The following is a 27,624-nucleotide window of genomic DNA, read 5'->3' as shown; positions in this document are numbered from 1 at the left end:
TTCCCAGACCTGCCCGGGAGCCCTGCCCCCGGGGCTGCAGCCCAGTCTCCTCGGCTTCTCTTTGGTCCCTTTATTTGGCGGTTCTGGGCCTCTGGAGCCAGCCCTTGTCATCTCTTGTCAAATACTCCTAATTGACTATGCCTGACCACTTGCCACTTTAAAAGCCTGTCTTAACCCAGCCGGTTACCAGGTGATCTCTCTGCGGGGCGGCTGCCAGGTGGCGAGATTCACTGTCTTCCGCACCCAAGGCCAGCGTTCAGGGGTCCTGTACTGAGGATGCGTAAAAGCGGGGCTCAAGCCACACCCGAGTCCCACCGGTGCTGGTAGAGCTGAGAGGCGGGGCCTGGCCACCTGAGGGCTATTCCCCTTGTTCCCCATGGCCCTGGGCAAGTCAGCCCTCTTTCAGGCGACTCTAATTCCTTTGTCAGTGGTGGACCAGGTGTTCTCAGAGCAGCCTGTTTGCCTGTGTCTGGCACGTGGGGCCAAAATCTATACTCTGTGACCCCTCCCCGAGCTTCCCCCTGGGGGAGATCAGGCTGGGAGCTGCCTCCCGTGTGCACTTTAGACAAGTGTGTCGTGTCCTGTCTCAGGTCTCAAGGGATGACTCTTTCCAGATGGAAGGAGCAAGGCTGCTGGGCTGGGGGCACAGGTGTGGCCAAGGCCACAGCCTAGGTGCTGGAGATCCACCTGTGAGAGACAAAGAAAAGCAGTCTGCAGAGCCTGGTGCCTGCCCAGTCCTGGTTCTTCAGTGCCCCAGGGGAGAGGCGTTTCCAGGACAACCTCCTCAGAAGGGGAGGGGACGATGGGGCTGCTGTTCTGGATTTTAGCTCCATAGTCAGCGGCTGTGAGGTCCTCACACAGTCCCTCAGGCCAGGCTGAGTCCTTTCCTGTACATAGTGTTCCTGGGGCCTCTGGACCTTTATGGCAAAGGAGAGACATTCCAAGCGGTGAGTCAGCTCAGGCCAGCGGAAAATGCCCTCTTCCTTGGGTTCCCGCCCTGAGAGCTACCTACTGCCCATGTGGCTGAGGGAGAAGGCCCATTCCAAGGGCCCTGAGTTTTCTAAAACTTGTACAGATTTTTCACATTTCAGTGCTGCTTAAGGAAGCAGAGCACAGCACAGCAAGGAAAGGCCCTGGGACTGAGGCGGGAGGGGCCCTGTTTCCCACCCCTGCTGGGAGTCCAGCCTGTCCTCACTGGTCTCAGGTGGCCTTGTGCAGCCAGGGCCACCTTGACTGCTAGCTGGGCTCACTGTGGGACCCTCCTGGGCTGCCCTGGCCCTGGGCTCTGCTTTTGCTTGGAGCAGGGAAGGAGGAGGCAATGCCTGGCTTCGGGCTGAACTGCCAGGAACCACTCTGTAATTGTTAGTCGTGGCTTGGAAGCACCACCTGTGCTGCCACTTGGCGGGCGGCACCAAGACAAGGTACCCAGGCACCAGGTGTCACGTATCTTGCCTTGAAGGCTGACACTCCGTAGGCTCCCTCATTCTGGGCCCAGCTGTTGCCGCAGGCAGTGCCTGGACAGGCTGCTCCTGTGGTCTGGATGAGCCTGCAGAGGTTCTGCTGGTTTCCGCCTCCCTCTGCCATAGATGGAGGGTCCAGAGTAGGGAGGGATACGGGCTTTCCTGCAGCACGGAGGGGTGGTGGGCACAGGGGCTCCTGCTCCTCCTAGTGGGATGGAGCCATGCAGTTCAGCCAGGAGAGGAACCATCATCCCAAAGGCCAAAGGCTCCAAGCATTGAAGTGCCCATAGCAGTGGCCCCTTTACTAACACCCCTTTCAAATAACCCCGGCACCTTGGCCACCATCAAGAATGCTGCCCAGACTCGGCATCCACCGCACGCTAATCATCTCTGGCAGCCTCTGTCGGCCTTTGTCTCCTTAACTCTTCTCCTCTTCTAAATTGTAAGTAACCCGCTTTCATCCAAGCGATAACACATGCCCTGAAAAATAATCCACAAGCCCAGCGCACGCCTCGTCGGAGGTCAGTGTCTGCCTCCCACAAATGCATGGTCCTCCGGCTCTGTTCCTAACCCACACGCCTCCTGTCTGCTGAGCCTCGCTGCCTGTCGGGTGAGGGGGTGTGTCTGCTGTGCATTTGTTCCTGTCTGTGCCATTAACTCTCGCATGGGTTTGCCCTGACTACTCCTGGTTACCCTACTACCTGGGAAGGACACTGCTGGTTACCCCATTACCTGGGAAGGACAGGCACCAAGGTCTGGTGACCCTTGCAGAGGGGCGGGCATATCTGCTTTGACACCTGCTCGGAGGGGAAGCCACCTGCTTCTGTGTGCTGTGTTCCTGAGTGGTCCTGTCGCTAGGGCCCTCCAGGGCTCTGGAGTTAGATGTCAAGTCCCCTAGGACTCCAGCCCTGAGTGTGTTCAGGAAGGTGATGGGGAGAGGTCTAAGACCTGGGGAAATTCGTTCTTCAGCCTCATGAGGGGAGGCATAGGGTCGGAGACACCAGCCCAGCCTCCCTGCTGGAGGGTGATAGGTTTAACAGAAACACTGGGCTCGGCCAGCAGCTCCCAGGGGACCTCAGCAGGCAGGCTCCCCTCCTGGTCTCAGTTGCCTGGTCCGGGGCCTGTGCTCCATCTTTGCCCTCACTGCCCACCTCAAGGGCAGCAAAGTTAGAAGCATGCTCTGCGCTAGTGGAGATGGTCCCTCAAAGACAGAGCAGGTGGCTATGAGAAGTTTAGAGCCAGTACTCTCGGATGCTTTCCAGAATATTCCATTCCAGGGGCCTTTGGAGCCTCTGTAATCAGGAGAAAGCAAGGTCCCTCCACAGCCCCAGTGAGGCTCAGATGAGGAACTGACAGACCCTTGCAGTTGGTCAAGACTGGGCCCCAGAAGAGAGGGGCCATCGTTCGGCAGGGGAGCTAGATGTGGAGGGGCTGCCCGGGAGTGGGCCTATCATCAGGGACCACGGGGCTGTCCCTGAAGTCCTCAAGGTTGCAGGTAGCTCAGAGCCAGTGGCCACTTGACTAGTGGGAGGAGCTGAAGTGAGGCTCCCAGGTGGCTGCCAGCTGTCACAACAGAGAGACAGTCAGCTGCCCAGCACTTAGGTGTTGTCCCCAGGGGGACCTCAGTATTAATCATGGCCTTGTGCTCAATACAGTGAAAGAGGAGCCACAGTACAGCAAAAACCCAGTGGTGATGGTGGACGAGGTCATGAGCTCCAGCCCCCCCAAGTTCAGCTTCCCGGAGGCGGGCTTGCGCATAATGATCACCAATAAGTTTGGGCCCAGGACCCGACTGCGGATGGCCAGCAGGATCATCATTAACGAGGTAAGCTTGCTTAAAGGCTGCGGGAACGGCAGCCTCGGGTGGGTGCTGGTACTTGGAGGAGGCCCTGGCTGCTAGGACGCTTCCTAGGGCCAGGCCACCAGAGCGTCTGCCAGGCTGGGTCTAGCACCGCACCTGCATTAGGAAGGACGCCTGGGCGTCACCTCAAACAGCAAACGATCCGATCTGGGCAACTGTAAGGTAGGCGGCAGTCGAACCACGCCGAGATGTTTCGCTAAGTATTTGTCGGGTACTAGAGTAAAGCTAATTGGGGAAAGGCCAGTCGGAAGGACAGTGTGGACTGTTTCTTGAAGATGTTCTCTAGGGCAAAAAAAGATGAGTGCACACCTGTCCTCTATGGATAGAAAGCTCTAGAGGGAAACTGAGGCACTGTGGACTGCAGTTACCTCTGGGGACCTCTTTCCACTCTGTACCCTGTGGTCTTGCTTGGATTTTGTGCCTTGTCTCTTTCTCATTTGAAAAATGTTTTAACTTTGATATTATTTAACGTACAAACAGTATATATAGCAAAACTCACAGGCTTGTTGCTTACCAACTTTTCCAACCTTTGACGAATATTAGAGTTTTAAGTCTTTATCCTCAGACCCAGGTAGTGACCAGGGAACTTGAAACTTAAATAGCTCATAATAGGTAGGTAGTGCATCGATTATATGCAAAAGTAAGATCGGACGGTGCTTAAAGTTTCTGTATTTTGAACATTTTTACTTTAGTTTCATGCATAATGTGCCCTCTGTGGAAGGTGTATTAAGAAAGGGAAACATTGCAAGCTTTGAATCATCCTGAATCATTTTGTTTGGTCCACGTCAGTAAAATTTAAATCAATTAAATATTATTGAATCCTGGGCACTTTTTATGAGCATGATGATTGTACCACTGGTGTTGGGGTGGGAGCAGGGTTTGAACAACTCTTAAAGATTTGGACATTTGGATTTATAGTATATTTTCATGGCACATGCAACCAGGGAAATGAAATAATGGGGTTTTGATGAGCTGGTAGAATGCTGGTTGTCATGCCTCCGGATGTTTTAAGTTGCTGGGAAAAACTTTGTTTTCCACCATTTTGGGACTGGAGAGGCAATTCTGAGTTTTCATTTCACATTAGCCTTTAACTCAATCTTCTTGGACCTCAGTTTCTCTATCTCGGGGTGTTGGGCAGGATGCTTCCATCTCTGAAACCTTCCTGACACACAGCTGAAAGGGGATACCTAGAGGCTAAACCTTGGACACATTTACTGACACTTGGTTTCCTGCTGAAGTTCTTAGGAGGGATATATGTGTCCCTTGTGTGACGATCGTTACTCACAGGCCTAAAGCTGATCCGTAAATATTTTTTTATGAGAACCAGATAAAGGTGAGCTGTGCAAAGGCAAATAGATTCTTGGGAAAGTGGAAGCCTGTTGATTTCTGGAAATGTGGCCTCTGCCTTTCCCTGGTTTAGTAGAAACCCACAGACTTGGTGAGGAAGACCAGCTGCTACTTGGGTGGAAAGGGCCAGCCTTTGTCAGTAGCTAGGATGAGCTGAGGGAAGGGAGGGGAGGGGAGGGGAGGGGAGGGGAGGGGAGGGGAGGGGAGGGGAGGGGAGGGGAGGGGAGGGGAGGGGTTGGATCAGCGCACACTCATTGGACACAACCAAAGACTTGGACAGCAGAGGCCATCCGCATGGCCAGTAACCCAGTAAGATACTCAACATCGTTAGTTGTCAGGGAAATACAAATTAAAACCATGATCAGATGCCACCACATACCCACCAGAATGGCTAAAATAAAAGGACTGAAATATCAAGCGTTGACAAGGATGGGAAGCAACTGCAATTCTAATTCCTTGCTGGTACAAGTATGAAATGGCGCAACGTGCACCTATCTTATGACCTAGCAATTCCTAAATAAAGAGAAATGAGTGCCTCTGTCTACAAAAAGACACACACAAATGTTCATAGCAGAATTCTTAATAACCAAAAAGGAGAAACAACCCATGTGCCCATCAGCAGGCAAAGGAAACCTTGTAGGTTATTCATAGAAGGGACTACTATACAGCCATGAAAAACAACAGACTTCCGAGTAGTCTGCAACCACTTGGATCATTCTCACACATATCAGGTTTAGTGAAAGAAGCCAGACTTCAAAGCATACATATGCTCTGTACTTCATTCATTTATATGAAGTTCAAGTTCAAGAAATACTCATTGATGTTTATAAAAGTCATAGTGGTTACCTTCGTTACCTCTGGAGAGGGGGCACATAGACTAAGGAAGTGCCTAAGGGAGTTTTAGGAGGGTCTGGAAATGTTCTACATCTTGATGTAAAGCATCACTGAGCTGTACACTTAATGTAAGAGCACTTTTACGTGGTATACTTAAAATATTTTTTTAATTTAAAAAAACCATGCAAAGTCTCTCCTGTAACTGTCTTCAGGTGGCTTATGAGCATCCGTTGGGGGAGTCGGTGTAATCACTGTCATCCAGTGTCATGGGCGCCGTTGTCAGGTTGGCATGCAGAAGAGGCGGCCAGGCCCCTGGCCATTCCCCAAAGGCTTGCTAGTCCTGGTCCAAGAGGAAATGAGCGAGCTTTGGTGGATTCCAAGGTCCTTGTCATTCATAGGCACACCGATCTCCAGGGCATGTTCTAGAAACTTTTGAGGGCTGAGTGCATGTTAAGGAACAGTGTAACACTGACGCATGTCTTGTTGTTTGTCTTGCCCCAATCCACGCAGAGGCAGAGACTCATCAACTCAGCGAATGGTGTGAGCAGAAAACCACTTCAAAACGGGAGGCAAGAGAACATCAAAAACGGGAATGTTCCCATGGAAAACCCCGAAGACCCTCGGCAGGAGCAAGAGCGGCAGCCCCTGCCCCCACCGCCACCCCCAGAGCCAGAGCCGGTGGAGACTGCCATCCTGTCCCCCTTCTCCATGCCCGGTGAGTTCCGAGGGTGTGAGGCCCTCAGGCGCACTCTCCGAGACTCCACCAGGACGCTCCTGCCCCAACTCTGCCACCACGCTTCATCTTGAAAACAGGGGTTCTGTGTAGGATCACAGGGCTTCCTCAGAGTTTCTGGATTAGAAACTCCAGGGCATGTTGATCACAGCTACCCAGGGCCTCTTCCCGAAATTCAGGACCTGGTTCCCAAACCAACAGCCTGGAGCAGGGCCTGGGAGTCAGCATTTTCAAACCTTCTCTGTGTGTCCTGGGACCTGACCATGTTAGGAATGCTGCTCCTGGTCAGCACCTCTCAGCCTTCTCTCACTTGAAAGGCAGACCCAGAGATTGAAATTTGTCTCCTCAGTCAAGTTACAGAGGGGCCCAGCACAGGGATTCAGACCCCCAGGACACCCCTCTGCTGATGAGAAGGTTGAGGGGACCTGATGAGTCTCATTCCTCATCTAACACCCTGGCACATCAGCACACCTGCTGGGACACTGGGGAGCAGAGGTCATGCTCAGCCAGCTTATCTGGTGGCTAAAGGTCACATTGTAGTAAGCTGGGAGCTTGGTCCCTGGGTCTGGGACACTGAGAGAAAGGGGGTGACTGTCTCTAGATCTCGGGAACCTATATGAGATTACCTGTTTGGATACACCAAGAGAGATCTCTGCAGAGCAGGATCCTGGGGGTGGGGGGGCTGCCCCACCTCCCATTTTTTAACTCCTGTGTTTATAAGAGGACCACAGCCCTGGGTACCCCACACAGCCCCAGTTACCACATCACCAGCACAGTTCCTCTCCTGAGTCCACATGTGGCCTAGTACAGGGACTCAGCCATGGTCACAAAAGGGGTATCAGTTCCTCAGGGTCTGGAGCCCAGATATCAGGGAGGCCACATGTGGCCACAACCACGGTCCATGAATCAGCCAAGCTTTCCCCCAGGGTGGGACCAAGGAGCTACGGTCCATGAGTTCTGCTCTCCAGCCCCAGGAGGTAGGTGGCAGAGTCCCCATTTTACAGGCGTGGAGCCTGATGGGCCTCAGCCACCACCCTCCACTGGCCATTTCATCTGAATTCTGGTCCTGAGGCTACCCCCTGTCCAGGGTTCTACAGGAAACTAGCAAAGGGATATGCCCTCGGCAGCTATTTTTCTGTAAAGCGAGGCAGCTACATGTGAGGACCACTCATCTCCATTTCCTTGAAACCTTGAGTTTGGTGGGATTGGGTGGGGTGGACTCCCTGCCCTTGCTCCGAGATCCCTGCCCTTTCTCAGAGAAGCAGCTGTAGGAAATCAAATCTCGCTCCCTGAGTGGACCCTGAGTGGGTCACCTCCTGGAGTGTGATGCTGAGAATCCTCTATCTTGCAAGGGCTGGGACCAGATAGCTCCCAGGTTCTCTGCACCCCCGAGACCTTCTGCAGGGAGCTCTGCCCTTCCTGGCCGGCCAGGACTTCCTGTTGTAGTCGGTCCACCTTCCTCAAGCCAGAGGCTCCAGGACATTCCCCTGGGCTTGGCTCATAACAGAGCTGCAAGCCTCTGCCCATGTTTGTCCCTGTGGAAAGTCCCCTTTGTGTCCCTGCAGCTATGTTTCCAGGTGTTGCCCTTGGAAACCACGAGTCACTTCCCTCTCCTTTGCCCTCCTGGACCTGAGAAGCAGGGGTGGGGACAGTCAGTTGTGTGACTGCTGCTTTTAGGTGCACTTTCATTTAATCCTCACAGTGCCTTATGAGGGAGGCATTATCATTACCCCCATTTTAACGAGGGAAACTGAGGCTCAGAGAGGCCATGAGACTTCTGAGTCACACGGCTGTTATATGGGGAGCCTCTCTTCCACCCTGAGCCTCCCGAGCTGTGAACGCTGTCACAGACTGGGCCAGTCAGGAGCAGAGTCCCAGACCACAAGCCCCAGGGCAGTCACATAGGAGGCAAATGGCCTTAGTGATCACATAGGGCACAAATGACCTTAGATATGTAAGTACCCTGGGCCTACAGTGTAGTTCAGCCCACCTCTGTGGAAAACCTGGGGGGAATGTGTGTTTTACAAAAGTTCATGCCCTCGGAGATTCTTGAGCAGTAACAGGAGGTAAAACTTACTGAGAACTTACTGTGGGCCAGGCAGGGTGCTCTACAGGTATCAACTCCTCGAGTTCTCATAGGAGGTGGGTACCATTATCATTAATCTCATTTCCCAGGTGAAGAAACTCAGGCACAGAGAGGTTTAGTTGCCCAGGGCCACACAGGAGGAAGGGCAGAGCTGGGATTTGCACACTGACATTCTGACCCCAGACGGGCTTAGGGCACAACACTGTCACCAACCAATGGATGCTTTTAGCTCCTTGCCTTTGGAGCACATGAGGAAGTGCTTGCCCCAGTCCCAGCTTGTACACAGGGTGCCAAGTACCTGCATCTGGGTCGAGCGAACCCTGTTGAATTGAATTGAATTTTGAGCCGTTGGGATCTGACATGCTCTCATCAGGCCTTGGGCAGCAGCCCTAAGTCTTCTCTTCCTGTATTATAATAAAACTCAGCTCGGGGAATCTGAAATTTCCGGAGCTGCAGGACTGCTTCTTACCCCACCCCCGTCTTCCTCAGTTCTCCAAAGCACCTGGCTGGAAGGAGAGAGGTCTGTTCCGTGTCTCTAAACCCAGAAAGAGGGTACTGCACAAACGGAACTGTAGAAAACTCCATGTACCCGTCTTTCCTCTTGGCCCCTCAGACCATCGAGGGAAGCAGGGGAGAAACTGCAGGTGCTCCGGGCTCCTTTACACGTGAAATTCCATACCCAGTGCCCCAGACACGCAGCACTTTATGGTGCCTTACACAGTCGTGGGAAGGGCACTTCAATCTAGGCACCCCCAGTGACTCCAGAGTCCATGCACTGATCTGGTTGGCACTGCCACCACTCCAGAACCAGGGGGTGGGGAGCCAGAATACATCAGAACTGTTGAGTTCGAGAGCTCAGCACCAGAGCTGTGAGCCGGGACAGCTGCTACAGCTGTGTCTTGACTCCCATAGCAACATGAACGACTGGTCATGCTGGCCAGGCCTCCGGGATTGTCTCTGATGCCCACTCACCTGGTGCCTGGGCATGGATGCCCTGCAGTGCATCGGAAGCAGCAGGAAGGTGACCTGACCCTGTCTCAGTTCTCTTCAAATCAGGGAGCCTGTTAGGAGTCCTGAACTCTAGCTGCAAGGGACTCGGAGAGAGGCCTCTGCAGACACTGGCAGGAGGTTGGAATCGGGCTGCTAAAGGCCAGCTCAGCATGCCCACTCCCGTGTTGTTGTGCAGCTTGGGGAAAAGCAATAAAACCAGCCTCAACAGGTGACTTGACTTAGACCAGACCTGGCGAGGGACGTGGCTTTCAGCCTCAGAGCGGGGCAGAGGAGGTCAGTGCCCCAGCCCTCAGCTTGGCAGACGCATCCTTCACCAGGCACCTGCCCGGCCCCAGCACTGCGCTAAGCACTTACGTTCAGTACTTAGAGTCTGCGCACAGCCCAGCTAGATGGCTGGCATGGTCCCCACTTCAGAGATGAGGAAAGGAGGGCTCAGGAAGCCACACACAGGTGAGCAGGTGCCACGGGCAGGGCTGGTACTGGTGCCCCGGTCTACCTGTCTCCAAAGTGCCGTCCTCCGCCTGGTCGCAGTGCTGACTTTGGCAAGAGGGCCCTCTGCTGAGTCGGAATGTCCGCTCTGGGTTGGAATGTCTGCTCCGGGATTCGGGGGTGGCAGGAAGGAAGAGGGGGAGGGACACGGCCAGCTGCTGGGTCTGTGTGGTTTGCAAACACCAGGAACCCAGCGGCCGCCCTGCCCTTGCCAGCTAGGGCCCGCCAGTGGGGGGGACCAGCGAGCGCTCTTGACTCCTGGTGTTTCTGGGACTTGCCTCTATTTCGCTCTCCCCGGAACCTCCAAGTTCAAGGTGAGGCCTTCAGAGGCAGGCAGTGAGCTCCGTATTTTTGCTTTTCTTTAGTCTTCCCCTGGTTCCGTGAGGCGGGTGAGGCAGGCAGTTACTGCCATCTCACAGATGAGGACATGGAGGCTCAGAGAGGTCAGGGGTCCCCCTGCTGCCACACTGTCAGGAGTGACAGAGCACAGGACGTCTCTCTTTGCCTGAAGCCTTCAGATCCCCGAGGCGGGTGCACAGCTGGCCATCAGTTGGGTCCTCTTTAGAATGAGGGAGTTGGCCCGCCAGGCCCGGGAGAGGGAACTCTGGACCTGGCTTCTCTGTTGACTAGGAGATTCTGGTCTGCAGGGCTGGTCTGCGCCACCCCATCCCCCCGCCCCTGCACCATGTCACCTGACTGTGCCATGGTGAACCAAGCCAAGGCCACCTCCTTGGGAAAGGCCTCCCACAGCCCCCAGGAGCTCCGCAGGTCTCCACGCTGGGCTTCCAGGCTCCTCTTCCACGCTGCAGTGCGCCCAGTCCTGACTGCCCACGTCCTCATGTCAGGCCTCAGCAGGGCCCACCCCTGACCCTGCTGAGGCCTAACCTTTTCTCTCCCATCTTCCCTTTCCTCCCCAACCCCAGCACAGCTGCTCAGTTTAATTATAGTCCTAACCCCATCTGCTTCCCATGGGGTCCCTCCTTGGCCCCCTCTTGCTTTCAAGATTAAAACTCACCCTCTGGGAGTCAGATGGCATCACCAAGAAGCTTACTGTTGGACTCCTGGGTCTGCCACTTCCTAGCTGTTGACCTTGGGCACGTCAGCTTACCTCTGTGAGCCTGTTGGGGTCTTTGTAAAACCACCCCCCCAGTGCTTGACAATAGTAGGTACTCAATAAGTGGAAGTTAATGTGGTTGTTAATGTTGATGACAATCGCTAAAATTTAATGCTTTCTCTGCATCAGTCATTGTTCCAAACAAATCACATGCTGGCTCACTTTCAGTCTCACAATAGCCCTGGGAGGTAGGAACTGTTATCCCCATTTTACAGATGAGAAAACTGAGCTACAGAGAGACTTTCCCAGGTTCACACAGGTAGCATATGCCAGAGCTGGGATTTCAACCTGGCAATCTAGCTGTTAACCTCTCAGAAGGCAATCAATTTACTGGTAAGTCTAAATTTAAGGATAAAACAAAAATGTATTAAAAAATATTGATTCTAAAGTTCATTCACGCCAGGGAATAAGAAAACTTTAATGGTTTCCCTTCTCAAGAGGATTTTTCTGTTTACATCACAGCCATGAGCTGAAAGTATGAGGCTCTGATCTCGCAGTCAGCACCTCTGCCAGCTGGTGGGGAGCAAGCGGACTCCTATGGGCCTTGAAATCATGGAACTCAGAGGACAGGCAAGCAGTACAGTGCAGAGGACACAGCATTTAGGCTCTAAAGGCCTGCGTTCAAGCCCCGCACTGCCTCTCACTTTCTGAGGTGTTTCACTGAGGTTGACCAAACCTCACTTCCCTTACCTGTGAAACAGGGAGAATACTCTCCCAAACTGATACGAAGAGCAAAGGTGTAAATATTTATGACTTTGGATCAGACCATGGTTTCTTAAATGTAACAGTCAAAGCATAAATGTCCGAAGAGAAACATAAATTGCATTTCATCAGAATTTAAAACGTTTGTGATTTATAGGACACTATGAAGAAAGTGAAAAGAAAACTCATAGAATGGGAGAAAACATTTGCAAATTTTATTTCTAAGAAGGATCGAGTGCCCAGCATCTATACAGAATGCTGAACACTCAACAATAAAAGGACAGGCCAGTTTTTTAAATGAGCAAAAGATTTTGAATAAATAGTTCTCCAAAGAAAAGATCCAAATGGATAGTAAGGCCATGAAAAGGTGCTGAGCATTAGCAGTCACCAAGCAAGTGCAAGTCAGAGCCGCAGTGAGACACCACTTCACACTCAGTAGAACGACGAGAGTTAAGAGGCAGCAGGAACGTGCTGGTGAGGGTGTGGCTGCGAAGGGCCACGCCGCTGGTGGCCGTGCGGAACAGGCGGCCGCGGGGAAACACGCTGGCAGTTCCTCGGACTTAAGCGGTGACTGTGTGACACCGCAGTTCCACCCCAGCTGTATATCCAAGAGAAATGCAAACACTCCCACGCCGAAATGTGCGCATGAACGTTCATAGCATCCAAAAGTAGAAACAACCCAAATATCCGTGACGTGATCGATGGATAAGCGAGGTAGGGAATATCCATAAAGTGGAGTCTTATCCACCCCTAAAAAGGAATGAAGTACCGATACATGGGACAGCGTGGGTACACTTTGAAGACATAGGCTACTTGAAAGAAGCCAGACGCAATGGAGTGTCCAAAATAGGCTAGTCTTAGAGACACGGGTAGGTCAGTGGTTGGTAGAGTTTGAGTGAGGAGAGGGAATGGGCAATGATAGCCTGATGGGTACGGGGCTTTTGGGAGGGTGATGAAAATCTGGAATTGCATAGTGGTGATAATTATACAACTTTCTAATATGTTATAAAAAATCCACTTGTACATTTAAGCAGGTGAATTTAATGATGCGTTGATTCTATCTTGTTTTTAAATGGAGTTAAATCTAGAGTGATGGTTCTCAAAATGTGGTCCCAGGACATTAGCATCACCAGCACCTGGGATGCAGATTCTCAGACCCCCCGTTTCATCTGCAAAATCATTAGCTCTGGGGCTCTAACAAGCTCTCCAGGGGATTCCGATTTATATTCAAGTTTGAGAACCACTGGTCTGGAGCTATACTCTCTAGATCATGAAAACGCTCCTATTTCCACCGTCCGTGAGTATCTACTTTACACCATCCAGTGACACACACGCCCCACATGCCTCAAGTTAACCACTCCCTTAATTGGACCGTCTCGTTAGCTGACTGTCCAAGTTAATTTGTTTGAAGTTTTTCATCAGCAACTGCATCTGTTCTTAATTTTTCCTTCACTATGATTAGCCATCTGTTCTGTTACAGTTCATTTTAAAGATTTTTTCACATAATTAAATTGTCATTTTCTACTTCAAAAGAGAAATCTGAGAGCTTAGTAAAAGAAACAATAACAGCCCTTTTTTCTCTTGCTTATGTTTGTACATTTATCAGAGTCCATGATATGAGCATTTTTCGGATGTCTCTGGCATTGCACTTGAAGGAGGAGCTCTTGGTGGCGTTTGGGGAGATGTACCTTGGTATAGACATTGTCCCATCACCCCATTAGCCCCCAGACTCTATTATCATTGAAACCATGAATTAGTTTTCAGACTCTTAATGTTGGAGAAACCCCCTCAGGCAGGTTTAAGCCAGAGAGCTCCCAACTCTGTTCTTTTTTTCAAGATTGGTTTGGCTATTGCCAGTCCCTTGTATTTTCATAAGAATATTAGAATCAGCTTGTCATTTTCTGCAAAAATGTCAGCTGGTATTTTAATAGGAATTATACTGAATCTCTAGACCAGTTTAGAGAATATTTCCATCTTAACATTAAGTCTTTCGATCCACATATAGGACGTCTTTCCATTTATTTAGATCGTCTTGAATTTCTTTCAATGACTTTTGGTAGTTTTCAGCATATAAGCTGTGCACTTCTCTCATTACATTTATTCATAAACACCTTTTTTTCTTTTTGATGCTATGGTATATTATTTCCTTAATTTCAGTTTTGGATAGTTCATTGTTATCGTATAGAAGTACACCTGAATTTTGTATATTGATCTTGTATCTTGCAACTTGCTGAACTTTTTTTTCGTTCTAATAATTTTTTTGTGTGTTACTTGGAATTTTCTCTATACAAGATCATACGACCTGCGACTTGGAATGCTTTTACGTCTTCCCTTCCCATCTGAATGACTTCTTCTTTTCTGTGCCTAGTTTCCCTGGCTAAATCTTCCACAGTGTCGACTGGAAGGAGTAAGAGCAGACGCCCTCAGCTTGTTGAAAGCTTTCAGTCTTTCACCATCAAGTATGATGTTAACTGTGGGTTTTACACCCTTTCCTGGGTTGAGGAAATTCTCCTCTATTCCTAGATTCTTGAGCGTTTTATGATGAAAAGGCGTTAGATTTTGTCAAGTGACTTTTTTGCCTCAGTGGACATGCCTGCAGTTTTGTCCTTTAGTCTGTTACCTTGGTCTGTTGGACTGATTGAACTTCATACGTTGCACCAAGCTTGCAGTCCTGTGATAAGTCCTACTTGGTCAAGGTGTATAATCATTTTTTATACGTTGTTCGATGCAGTTTGCCAGAATTTTATTAAGGATTTTTGCATCTATATGCTTAAGGGGTATTAGTCTACAGTTTTCTCTTGGTGTCTGGCTTGGATGTCAGTGTAACAGCGGCCTCATAGAGAGCGCTTGGAAATGTTCCTCCTTCTTTCTCTGGGAAGAGTTTGTGAAGGATTCATGCTGATTCTTTAAACATTTGGTAGAAATCACCATGAAGCCATCTGGCCCTGGCTTTACTTTAAAGGAAGTTCTTTTTATTACTATGTCAATCTCTTATTATAAATCTACTCAGCTTTTTAGTCAGCTTTGGTAGTTTCTGTCTGTAGATTTTCATCTGTTTCACCTGGGTCATCTGATTGTGAAGACACACTTGTTCACCATATTCCTTAATAATTCTCTTTATTTCTGTGAGGTTCATGGTAATGGCCCTCTTTCATTCATGGCTTTAGTAATCTGAGTCTTTCCTCTTTTTTGCTTGGTCATTTCAGCTAAAGGTTTGTCAATTGTGTTGATCTTTTAAAACAATCAAATTTTAGTTTCATTGGTTCTCTCTTTTTTAAAAAAAATTTTTATTTCATTTATTTCTACTTTAATCTTAATGATTTCCTCCTTTCTGCTTTCTTGGGATTTAATTTGCTCTACTATTTTTGTTGCTTAAGAAGTTTAGGTCACTGATTTAAGACCTTTAATATAGTCATTTACAGCTATAAAGGTCTAAGCACTGCTTTTATTGCAGCCCACAGGTTTTGGTATGTGGTATTTTCATTTTCATTCATCTCAAAGTATCTTCTAATTTCCCTTGGTATTTCTTCTTTGACCCATTGGTCATTTAGGAGTGTGTTATTTAACTTCCACATATTTGTGAATCTTCCAGTTTTCCCTCTGTTATCAAGTTCTAATTTCTTTCCATTGTGGAATGATTGTAGAACATACTTGGCATGATTTAAATCCTTTTAAATTTATTGGTGCTTGTTTTATGATGTAGCATATGATTATCCTGGAGAGTGTCCCATGTGAATTTGAGCTGAATGTGCATTCTTCTTGAACGTGTATATTAATGTTTTCCATCTGATTTGGGCAGTTTTTGAATATGAGTTCTTCAAATAATCTCCCTTCCCCTTCTTCTCTCCTCTCTGTCTGGCACTCTCTTTGTCCCTACATTGGCATATGTGATGGTGTGCCACAGGTCTCTAAGACACAGTCATTTTTCTTTATTCTTTTTTCTTTCTGTTCCTGAGACTATATAATCTCATTGACCTACTTCACGGCCATTGATATGTTTCTTCTTCCTGCTCAAATCTGCTGTTGGGCCTATCTAGTGAATTTTTCACTTTAGTGATTGTACTTCTTAATTCCAGAATTTCTTTTGGCTCTTTTTATACTGTTTATTTCTTTATTCTGATATTCTGTGGTGAGAAATTATTCTCATACTTTAGTTTTTTAGACATTTAAAAAACTTTGTGCATATTTTAAAATAGCTGATTTAAAGTCTTTGTCTAGTAAATCCAATGTCTAGAATTCCTCAGAGATAGTTTCTACTGACTGCTTTTTTCCTGTGTATGGGCCATACTTTCTTGTTTCTTTGTATGTCTCCCAATTTGTTGTTGTTATTGTTGTTGAAAACTGGGCATCTAAAATAATATAATTTGACAACTCTAGAAAATATATTCTTCTCCCTTCCCAGGTCTGCTTATTGTTACTGTTAATTGCTGTTTTTGTTTAGTGACTTTTCTCAAATAATTCTGTAAAATCTGTATTTTTTGTTGTGTGTGGCCACTGAAATATCTGCTAGCTTAGCCTAAGGTCATCTAATGATTGCACAGAGATTGCCTTAGATGCCTGGACCCAATAAGTCTCCCAGTCATCTCTGATGGGTTATGTGTGTTTGGGGACACACCTTCAACACTCAACCAGGCAGTTTACAACTCTACCTTAGCCTTCACTTCTTGATTGTTCAGAGCCTCAACATTAAGTAGAGGTGAAAGCTTAGAGAATTCTCAAGTCTTTCCTGAGCATGCAAATAACCCTTGGCTCATCCCTATGCATGCTTGTGGTTTTCAGATTCCCAGAAATATGTATGAGCTTTGCAAAGCCCTCTATAGATATCACATCCCCCAGCTTTTATTGTGAACTTTTTAGTCCACTTACTGTTTGTCCTGTTACCTATCACCTTAGGCAGTGTGATGCGCAATAATTGCCTCTGATTGTTTTCAACAAATGCCCCAAGGAAAAGGCTAGTCACATTGGCTGAGCTCTGATTCCAGCAAAAATAAGGACACCCTTGGAAGTGGGATCTTTCAAGAATGCACCAGACAGGTCAAATACTGCTCATTCTCTGGGAATGGACTTAGGAGCTCCATACCTTTCCTGCACCCTCTGGTGGGGTGCCAGGCTGCTAGTTTTCAAGGCTTCTCCACAGCTGGTGAGAGGAATGGAAATAGGGCAAGTTAAAACTCCACAAAGCTCACCGTTCTTACTGAGATCCCATCTGTTTTCTTAAGTAAACACTCCCTGGATTGCTACAAGCCTTCAGTTAATTTCCCAAGTTCTGAAAAAGGTTGATTCTGACCATTTTTGCCAGTGTTTTATCTCTACGGAGCAGAGAATTTTCATAGGCCCTCCCTCCACTCTTTCAGTGGCATCACCCACAGCTGATTGTTGAGCCTGCATATGCACACATACTCAGTGGCTCATTAAGAACACTATGCTTGTACTTGGTGGTTTATGGGGGCCACTTTTCCTTGGTTGAATTATTTGTGGATTCCTTTGGTAGGAGCAGGCAAGGTCATACCTACCAGCCAGGACACCCACATTTTAGTTTTACATCTACCTGGGGGTGAGTTTGTGACCTTGGGGCAAAGGATCACCAGCTGAGATTTCCAGATCTGGGCTCTCCCTTTCCATGAGGGAGAGATTTATATATATTGTATTACATCATTCTTGCAACAACCAAGAAAGAGGTAATGTTCCCATTTAACAGATGAAGAAACTACTCAATGCAAAGAATTCAGCACCGTGCCTGCCACACATAGCAAATACTTAATACATTGATTACTGTGTTGTTGGTACTACAAATGTGATTATCAGAGGACTAAGTAGGCTTGATGGGATTTCTCCAGGCCATTTGAAGGCCAGCCCGGATCTGTCTGATTCCTAAGCCCATCCATTTTCCGCATCCCCATTCCTCCTCCCCTGGACAAGTCTATTCCTGTTCTGGGTCTCACTTTCCTTACTCTGAAGGATTTGGACTGACTGAAGTTATTCAATCAACAAACACTTACTGAATTGTGTTGCTAAGATCACTTTTAGGGTGACATCATGGAGGTATGTGATTCTGTGAGATCAGTTGCTCGGAGTCACATTGGTAGCATTCTCTTGTTTGGCTTGAAAAAATAAACTGACAGGTAGACTGACAGGTGTGTAACCCAGTGTGTATTTCTCTCCCCATCCCTTCTGGCTCTGTCCCATCCCCCTGCAGCGACAAGAGGGGACAAAGCCAAGTGGATGTTCACCTGGCCACTCATCTTCCTCCTGTGCATCACCATCCCCAACTGCAGCAAGCCTCGCTGGGAGAAGTTCTTCATGGTCACCTTCATCACTGCCACACTGTGGATTGCTGTCTTCTCCTACCTAATGGTGTGGCTGGTGAGTGGTGGGAGCAAGGTGGCCTGGACAGGCAGCCCCTGCCCAGCACCTGCCAGAGGTGGGAGAGTGACCTCAGGCGCTGCTGTGTCATCTTTGGCAAGTTACCTGCCTCCCTGACCTTGGCTTATTTTTCAGTAAGAAGGTATTGGCAGAGGCGCATGCACTGAGCTATGCCCCAGGTACCCAGAGAGTACAGTGTGGCACTTGCATGCAAGGCGAGCATGGGGGATGGAGGTGACACCTCACACCTGGCAGGATGGGCAGAGTAATAGGCTGGGGGCGGCGTGGACCAGGAGTCAAGGACTGGGCCTGATACCTTGAAGATGTCTCTGTGAAGAGCTCTAGAGGGCTGATCCCTAGGCCCCCATCCTTTCCAGGGTGCCAGGGGAATGTGAGGGAGACTGGAGTCAGTGGGAGGTGAACGCAAGCAGCCCAGCCCTCTGTGCCCCTTGCCAGGGGATGTTCCTCTCCCCTTTCTATGTTCAGGCACATGCATAAACTGTATGTAAATTATTTCAGTCCTCATAACAGCCATTTTTATTACGCTCATTTTACAGATGAGGAAACTGAGACATGGAGATTGAGTAATTTGCCCAGTTAGTTGCACAGTTAGCATCTGTTACACAATTAGTGACATCATGAGTGAGTCCTAGGTTGGCATGAGAGCCCTGGCCTACTGTTCCCGAGTCCACGATCTCAACCGCTATTCGGAACTGCCTCTCGGTCTGTTGCTGGAATTTTCAGTGCCATCTGGGCTGAAGTTTCGCAGGTAGAGAGGCACTGGCACAGCCGCTCGGCAGCTCCTCTGGCCCCGCGTCGCGGCTCTCTGCGCAAACCGTCCTGGGCCGGCTGGGCCGAGCAGGAGCGCCTGCCCCCTGCCCTGTGTACCTGCCTGTGGGGTCCTTCCTCTCCTCTTCCCGGTCCCCTTCCCCCTTCTCCCCCAGGTTCTCTGGCCCATGGCCACCCCCTCTACAAAACGGGGAAGGTCACCACTGTCTGAGAAGGTGACTGGGAGGAGACGTGTCCGTGTGGGCGTCACGGTCGGAGCTGGCAGCACAGAAAATTGCTCACGGCTGTCATAGCAGCTGTTTTCACCATGCCACGCAGCCAACGCTGGCTGCTCCAGGCTTGTCAGATGAAGGTCACAGTCTCCATAGATGCTGGCGTGCACGTGCCTGTGCGTGTGCTCGTGTGCGTGTGCGTGTGTGTGTGTTGGGGTGGGGCAGGAGCTGGAAATAGCTATTACCCAAACTTCCCAGAAAGCGCGTCAGTCAAAGATAACGAAGGCTACGCCTTCAGTGAATTGAATCTGCATACTTAAAATTTTCCAGCTAGGGTTAAAGGCCAGCCCATCTTTACATTTGATTTTTAAGAATCCAGTGATTCCTCTTACTAAAATGCATCCCCCAAACAACATTTCATGACATCTGAGTGGGTGTGAGAATTAGGGAAGATCAAATTAACGAATGTGTGAAAATTTTTCCTCTCTAATTATGGAAAATAACAGTATTATTAAATCAGCTCTACCAATTAGTGGTGAGGTTGGACATTTACTGACTCTCCCACCGCCACTTCGTAAAGCAGAGTCTTAGCAAATGGCCTGGCCAGGAGTCAGAGGGGCCACCTGGCTGAGGCTCTCCTCCCAGCGGTTTTGAACTTCAGCCGACCTCCATTTAGGGGAATTTCTACTACTGCAGGAAGTAGTGGAATAGCCTCATTTCTTTCCCTTTTTTTCTTACCCGAGGATATATATATATTATTTTTTATTGATTTTTTTTTCTTTTAGAGAAAGGGGAAGGCGGGAAAAGAGAGAGAGAAAAAAACATCGATCAGTTGCCTCCCATAAGTGCCCTGACCGGGGATCAAACCTGCAGCTTAGGTGTGTGCCCTGATCAGGAACCGAAACCGAGACCTTGTGGTGGTTGGATGATTGTCCAACCAACTGAGCCACCCGGGCAGGGCCACATGTTAGCCTAATTTCTACCCAAGCAGTATGTGCTGGCCTCTCGGCCATGTACTTATCAGGAATCAAACCCACCACCTTCTGGTTGGACAACACTCCAACCAACTGAGCCACACCGGCCAGGGCTCCAGGCATTCTTACTTAGCCTCTCTGACCCTCAGTTTTTCTAGACAGAAAATGGGCATAATAATAGTGCCTCCCTTACCAGTGAGTGGTGAGTAATAGAGAACATGAGACTGTGAAAATAAAACACCTGCTAGCGTACCTGGTATACAGTAAGTGCTCAATAAATGTTACTTCTATGCAGAGGTATCATCAGAGCCAAAAAGGAAACCTCCTCAATGTCCAACAGTGAGGGATTGCGTAAAACTTCATAGCCATACAGTGAAATCTGTGCATCAGTTTAAAACAATGTAGTTGCGTATTTGAGGTGGAAAGGTATTCACAGTGTATTATTATATGAAACAAATGTCGCAAAATATATGTTGATAGTATAATCTGATTTCATTTTTTCGAAATACACCGAAAAGGTCAAGGATATATTCTAAAGCAGTGGTTTTCAAATGTGGCTCCCAGACCAGCAGTCGCAGGGTCTCAATCACCTGGGAACGTGTTAGGGATGCAGCTTCTTGGGCTTCACCCCAGACCCCCTGAATCAGGAACGCTGGCAGTAGGGCCTGGCAGCTGCATTTTAACAAGCCTGCCAGAGGCCTTTCTGCATGGTCAAGAGTGGGGACCACTGGCTGATGGGAAGTGTTAATAGTATTTGTCTGTGGGTCTTGAGAAATGGTAGGTGATTTTTAATCTTCCTTTTACTTTCTTTTCTAAACTTTTAAAAACAGTGAATGCATATTACTCCCGTAATGGGGGGAGGGGGGGAGAACACTCAAAAGATGTTTTTAAAACAAAACCATATTCCAGATTTTTTCATTGGTCGCAGCAGTACTACGTTCAAGTTAAAAGCCCTTGGGATAAACAACGTGCCCCTTTCTTCTGCAGGTGACTATTATCGGGTACACATTTGGGATCCCTGACGTCATCATGGGCATCACTTTCCTGGCAGCGGGCACGAGCGTCCCAGACTGCATGGCCAGCTTAATCGTGGCGAGACAAGGTACAGCACACCTCGCGCCTCGGCCCCCACAGCATCAGCACCACGCAGGCCCCTCGCCCTGCCCCAGTCACAGCTGATGGCCTCGTGGCTGGTAGTTAAGTTCTGCTGTGGGGGAAACTGTGACGCCTGGAGAGCACATGTATCAGGTCCCACCCATGGGGAGAATGCTACCAAGACGAGCTCCTCCAGACCCCGGGAAGCATCTGTGTGCGTGCAGCTGTATAAAAATGAACTTGCTCTGAAATCACCAGCGTGAGACTGAACGAAGCCAAAGCCCAGGCTTCTTATAGCTAATGAGGTAGTAACAAGAAATGCTCGGGTCCCGGGAAGGCAGAGCGGGTGAGTAATGGGGTGACATCTCAGAGGAGACAGGAGAGGAGAGGAGAGAAGCACCCAGAGAGAAAGCTGGCTTTGGAGACGGGGACAGCGCGTGGCGTGCTCAGATTTGGAAGCCAGCACTGCCAGGTTCCTCCAGGGGCAGCACCTGTGCAGAGCAGGACGCCCGCCAGGCCTGAGACACGCTCATCTCCTCCCAAACTCATGCCCCCGAGCTGCCCATAGTGCCCGCCTCCTCACCAGGGCAAGTAGCTGGGCCCAAACAGTTGCTGGGCATTCCTGCATTTTACCTGGGAGACCAGGAGGCCGGTGTCCCAGAGATGTGCTCCTGACAGGACTGAGCTGCTCAGATGCTGACAGTGCAGGCAGGGAGGGAAAATATGGGCCCTGAGGAAGGAACTGTGTCCCGGAGGTCAGCGGGTGACAGGAGCAGGGCAGAGGAGGAGGGGCCTGGCTTACGCCAGGGAGTGGTCGTCACGTGCAGGCAAGTCAGTCATCTGGAAGTTGGCGCAGGCTTCTCAGTGCCCACAGCAGTCTTACCGTTACAGGCATTTGTGTTCCAGGCTGTTCCTCCCACACCACCTCTATGTGTACGAGATGGTGACAGTCAGGTCGAATTAGGGCTGAGTGGCCAGGTTGGGACAGATTTCAGCCGGCGTGCGTCTCATTGGTAAAAGCTTGTTTTCTAACTTCTAATGCCCCTCGAGTGATGAAGCTCCTCAGATTGAGTGGCTAGTACGATACTGGACAGTGGGGCAGGAAGGGGAGGGTGCTGGCATGGCCCCCGCCCTCCAAGGTGCTTGTAGCCTGGTTGGGAGAAAAGAGTTCACCCACTGGAAGCCGCCAGGGCTTAAGACCAGACTCCCTATCGCCCGAGCCAAGGTCACACTGCCATTGCCTGGGCCACCAGTACACGTCATGGCTCCGTGTGAAGGACGCTGGACCACTCACAAACCATGTGACCTCGGGCACGTCTCCAGCCTTAGCTTCATCATCTGCCACATGAGGACAATGCCCCGTCCCTCCCAGAGCAGCTGGGGGTTATGTGAGGTGAAGCATGTAGTGGCTTCTCAGAGATCATCGGCTGACAGACCTGGCAGGAGAAAGATGCAGGGCCCTGTATTAGATTCCCGGGGCAGCTCTAACCAAGTTCCACCCACTGGGAGGCGCACACAACAGCAGCTTATGCCGTCTGGAGGCTGGGAGTCTGAGACCAAGGTGTCAGCAAATCTGAGTTGTCCTGGGGGCTGTGAGGGAAAATGTGTTCCAGGCCTCTGTCCTTGGCTTATAGATGACGATCCTCACATCCACATGACTTTCTCCCTGTGCTGTCTGGGTCCAAGTTTCCCCCTTTTCTAAGGTAGCCAGTCATATTGGATTAGGGCCCACTCTCATGACCTCATTTTGGTCACCTCTGTAAACACCCTGCCTCTAAACCAGGTCACCTTCTAAGGCGCTGTAAGTTAGACTCCAGCATATGAACCTGGGGGGGGGGGGTCACCATTCAGCCCATACCAGGCCCCTATAGAACTTATGCGGGGAGTGGGTCTTAGATCTTGGAAAAGAGGTTTAGGACTGTGGGGTCTGTGAAGAAGGAATCCCTAAGGAGCAGCACTAGTAGGACAGTTAAGGGAAAGAACAGCGATTTCCGTGACCTGCTCCTCATGAATGACACATGTCGATCGTCCCCTCCAGGCCTTGGCGACATGGCAGTCTCTAACACCATAGGAAGCAACGTGTTCGACATCCTCGTGGGGCTCGGCATTCCGTGGGGTCTGCAGACCATGGTTATCAATTACGGATCCACGGTCAGTTCCTCTCACCTCCTTAGTAAGCAACACAGACACCAGGCACGTGTGTCTCATGGGAGAGACGGTGGTGGTGGCCCTCTCCCAGCCGAGGGCTCTGGGGACACACTCCCTTCTCCTTGGCACCCCGGCACCCACTTTCTGCAAAGGCTTGCAGAGCAGCCTGAGGGGCGCCTGCAGGGGGAGGCCCCTGTTTGCCCGGCGCTCACCGGTGCTTCTGCCCCTGTCTCAGCCGCTGGCCTGCCTGTCCTCTCCTGGGCAGACAAGCAGAGCCAAGACTTGAAGCCACAGTTAGCTGATCGCCCGCAGCCACATGCTCACCCTGAACACCCACCTGCGCTTTCCAGATGCGGGTGGGGGGTCTAAACCGCAGCAGCTGGGCCCCCAGACGGGCGGGCGCTGAGCAGCCTAGCGATTCCGGCACGTGTTTGTTTCCGCAGGTGAAGATCAACAGCCGGGGCCTGGTCTACTCCGTGGTGCTGCTGCTGGGCTCCGTGGCGCTCACCGTGAGTTTTCACGTTTCCAGAATAGATGCCTCGTGCATATTCATTTCATCGGGCTCTGCCGGGTCGCTTACGTGTCTCTGAAACCCCTCTCGCTTTCTCCTGGCAGTGAGGGGCAAAGCCGAGGAAGCATATCAATTCAGATACCCCCAGACACAAGCTGTGCCAAGAATGTTGGCACCTACCACTGCACTGTTCCCTGAACGACTAAGAAGTCACCAGAGGAAGAGAATGACTTTCCTCTCTTCTGGCTGCCCGGTCCGTCCCCTCTCACTAGGAGAGAAATCCTCCCACAGCCCGTCTGAGCTGGCAGATGGGGGTGTGATAGTCAGGCCTCAGGACTGGCACACAGTGAAACTCAGGGCTGCATACTCCGTGTGCCTAGGACTGTGCTAAACTCTACCACTGCTGATTTATTCAGTCCTTACAAACACCCGATGATACCAGTCCCAATTTATGGAAGAAATCAAGGCTCAGGGGTTGAGTAACTTGCCCAAGGTCACGCGGTTAGGAAATGGCAAAGCCGGGATTGATACCCAGCTTGGTCTGTCTCTGTAGGACCCGAGACATTGCTCTGATGTAACTGTGGCCCAACCCTTAGGAAGCCTCGATTCAGGGATAAGAGAAGGTAGTAGAGGGGAGTGTGGGAGAGTCGGAAGAATTTAGAAGGAGGGTGTGTTCCAGCCCCCTCTCCAAATACACACACAAGTAGAAAATATTGGCCCAAGCTGAGGTTTGCCGACTGTGGGCCAACAGGAGCCTTGGACGTTTGCTGAAGATGCCAAGTCCTGAAGCAAAGGGAGGACCCCGTGGAAGACCCTAGTTGTCGCTAGAGAAGGTCTGGGCTGGGGAGGGCCCATCCCCTGAGGGCAGCTGGCGTGTGTCACTGGAGTCAGAGGCTTGGGCCAGGGCCTCGCCCTGCAATCGGACAGGTCTAAAGTCTGCAGGGCTCACGCTGATCCTGGCAGCACCTTCTGCTCCAGCCCACATTTTAGAAGTTTTGGGGTTCATAGTTTGTAGTTTTCTGGTAAAAAGGCCTTTTATATTTATTTCTGTGCCTGAACCCAATGCTTGCACTCTCTCCTGCCAGGTCCTCGGCATCCACCTAAACAAGTGGAGACTGGACTGGAAGCTGGGCGTCTACGTGCTGGTTCTCTACGCCATCTTCTTGTGCTTTTCCATTATGATAGAGTTTAACGTCTTCACCTTTGTCAACTTGCCGATGTGCCGAGAAGATGACTAAAGCTGAGCCGCTGCCCCCCTGGGAGCTGTCCTGGACACTGACGCTAGGGTCCTCCCCTCTCCCCCCCCATGAGTCTCCTGCACCGGCAGCCACCAGCCACCAGCCACTGTCTGGTCTTTCTTACACTGGAAGGAAGAGCCAGCGTGGTCTTTGGTCATAGGCCAGGCTGCTGGGCATCCACCTCCTCTTTGGAGTTCTGCCCCCCAAAAAGGCAAGATTTGGGGGCCGCTATTTGAGCAGCTTCTCAGACCTGAGCTGCCAGTCACAGGGATGTGGCATGTGTATCATCTCTCTCAGACACCTCGATCAGAAGGACTTCTGTGTGCAGTTTGTCTTTCTGTTTTGCGACATCCTCAGAAATGAGGCGGTCGGTGAAGGTGAGGTTTCCTGGGGCAAGTGCAAATAGGAATGTTGTCCTCAAGTGTCTCCTCCGGGCCAGACGGGGTGAGTTCCTTTGGTGGCCTGTGCTGCGAAGAGCCGCCAACTTCTGCTGGAGCACTCACGGTTTGGAGGGGAGCACTCACAACCTACTGGGGGTGCGGGGCCATGACGGCAGACATCCCACCCCTTTTTCTGCACAAATTGGAAGAATGGAAACAGTTTTTCAGGTTTTTTGGGTTCGTTTGTGTTTTTTTTATAGCAGAAGAGAGAAAACAAGAACACAGTACTCTTATTTTCATTGATGCATTCAGAGAATGAGCAATGAAATATTAAAAATAAAATGTCCTATAGATCATCATACTTGAAAAATAGTCCATACACAAGGACCATGATGAGGCCCAAGAGGTGACACTCACAGAAAACAAATGCTGTGTGCATCGTGTTGCGGGGACGCTGAGACGCTTGGTTTGGAACTTGGGAGAGAGCGAGAGACTAACATCGAAACGGTGCTAATTCAGAGGCGGCGGCGATCGTAGTTCACGGCCATGCATTCCAGACCTTCCGTGTGGCACGACACACTGTCCCTTTGGGTTGGTCGTTTCTTTGTTAATGCTCTACTCTCAGAACCATCCTGTTGAAAGACCCAATTGTTTATATGCCCAACAAATTTCATAGCCTGCTGAATTGGAATGGGTGTGCCAGCGGTAACGGTTAATGGCATGAAGAGAGATTTCCTGGAACCGGAACTTGGAATGTTTAGAGCTCAGTTTCTTGAATCTTACAGTTCACTACACATGCAAAGCCAAGGATGAGAGGCTGATGCAAAAATAGAAAAATATTAAACAATTCTCGACCGCTTCCTAGCTCTCCAGTATATATTAAAAAGATTTACGAACACAAACCATTTGTGGTTTCTGAAAAAGAAAGCACAATTAATTTTATATAGAGGTATTTTTATTTTTTTAATGTTTCTATCGCAAAAGCCTATCAGATCTGATGCACTTTTAACATTGAGCTATTTTGCACGTAAGACTGTGTGGGAATTGCCCGCGATGGTGAGAGGAAAGGAGGTTTTTAGCGACTCACCAGTAATCAGTCATTGGTGATGCATTGAATTGCAATAGCTGATTCCTTCCTGAGACACAGAGATCGTGACGGAGGTGGGATTTTGTGCTGTGCTCTTTAAGGCCTCCTGAAGTCCAGAAGGAAGAAGTGTTCAAGCTTGTGTCCTTGAAGTTAGCGTGAGCCTAAGACGGGCCAGAACGCCATCTCCAGGCTTCTGCCCTGAGTTTACATCAGTGTTAGCAGTTACACCACGTGAAGACTTCTTTTTGTTGCTTTACCTAGAGATGGGGCTCAGTGGTCTTCAAGTTGAGGACAAAGGTGATTTTCTTAAGAAATTAGCTAAGTGGGAGGCCAGGGAAGCCATAGGTCGTCATTATAAACTTAAGATGCAAGGGTTTCTCAGCCCTCAGGACACTCTCTCCTCTTAGCATAGCTGGCCTGGTCCTCTCTGTCTTACAGACTCATTGGGTTTCAAAGCACATCTGTCTCTGTCTTTAGTCTCAACCCCCCTATGATGTAAGTAGGGATTATGCTCCCTTTTAACAGAAAATTTAGTCCTGAAGCTATCAGGTGACTCTAGGTCAATGGCCAGTAAGAAGCAGAGTGGAGGCTGAGCTCCAGATTATCACCCGTCTTGGCTCAGCCAGCCCAGGGGGTTGGCCGTCCTTGGGGGAGGGAGGTGCAGGTGTGGGTGTGCTTTTGCCCTGTGGTTGGTTTTTATTACTTGAGTGAAAACTTCATCAGATATTTACTTGACTCCCGAGTGCCGCAACTCGTCTATCCTAACATCTGTCCCTATCCGATGTCCCTACACTTTTCCCGATAAAGACCCAAAAATACTTTTAGCGTCAAGGCACAGGCTGCGTGGCCCCAGATGATGTCCCTGCTGGTGTCACTTGTCTGAACGCTTGTATAGTTTTCAGAGAACACATCCTAATTACCGGCCTTTTCCTCAGCAGAATCCTAAGAGATTATAAAGTAGACTGCGGTTACAGTCTGAGACTAAAACATAATGTTCTTAATATGTAGCGCACTCTGGGTTAATTCTCTTCTGACTTTAATGTGCCAATGTTACTTCCTTAAAGGATTTATGCATTTATTGTACTTAGGAAACTATATATATGCTGTAGGTGAAAATTTATGTTTAACATATTTTTCCATCACAAGTTTAAAGAATTGCTTGATTAATTAGGCCTTCATTTTACAATAAT

The 27,624-nt window shown here is 49.6% G+C and overlaps 1 protein-coding gene across 2 annotated transcripts in view; it reads left to right on the top strand.

The window, feature by feature from the left end:
* SLC24A4 (solute carrier family 24 member 4) overlaps window positions 1-27,046 on the top strand; it is a 109,276-nt gene extending 82,230 nt beyond the window's left edge. For both annotated transcript variants that reach the window (XM_016205720.2, XM_087818519.1), the window contains 7 exons: window positions 3,116-3,285; window positions 6,013-6,217; window positions 17,834-18,000; window positions 20,963-21,077; window positions 23,109-23,221; window positions 23,662-23,727; window positions 24,815-27,046. In XM_016205720.2, the coding sequence (XP_016061206.1) occupies window positions 3,116-3,285; window positions 6,013-6,217; window positions 17,834-18,000; window positions 20,963-21,077; window positions 23,109-23,221; window positions 23,662-23,727; window positions 24,815-24,967 (989 nt within the window). In that variant the 3' untranslated portion in view covers window positions 24,968-27,046. The remainder of the gene's footprint in view (window positions 1-3,115; window positions 3,286-6,012; window positions 6,218-17,833; window positions 18,001-20,962; window positions 21,078-23,108; window positions 23,222-23,661; window positions 23,728-24,814) is intronic.
* The last annotated feature ends 578 nt before the right edge of the window (window positions 27,047-27,624 follow it).

This window comes from Miniopterus natalensis, chromosome 1 (assembly GCF_054644295.1).
Source record: "Miniopterus natalensis isolate mMinNat1 chromosome 1, mMinNat1.hap1, whole genome shotgun sequence".
Taxonomy (NCBI): Eukaryota; Metazoa; Chordata; class Mammalia; order Chiroptera; family Miniopteridae; genus Miniopterus; species Miniopterus natalensis.
This window is presented reverse-complemented; position numbering and strand designations above follow the sequence as displayed.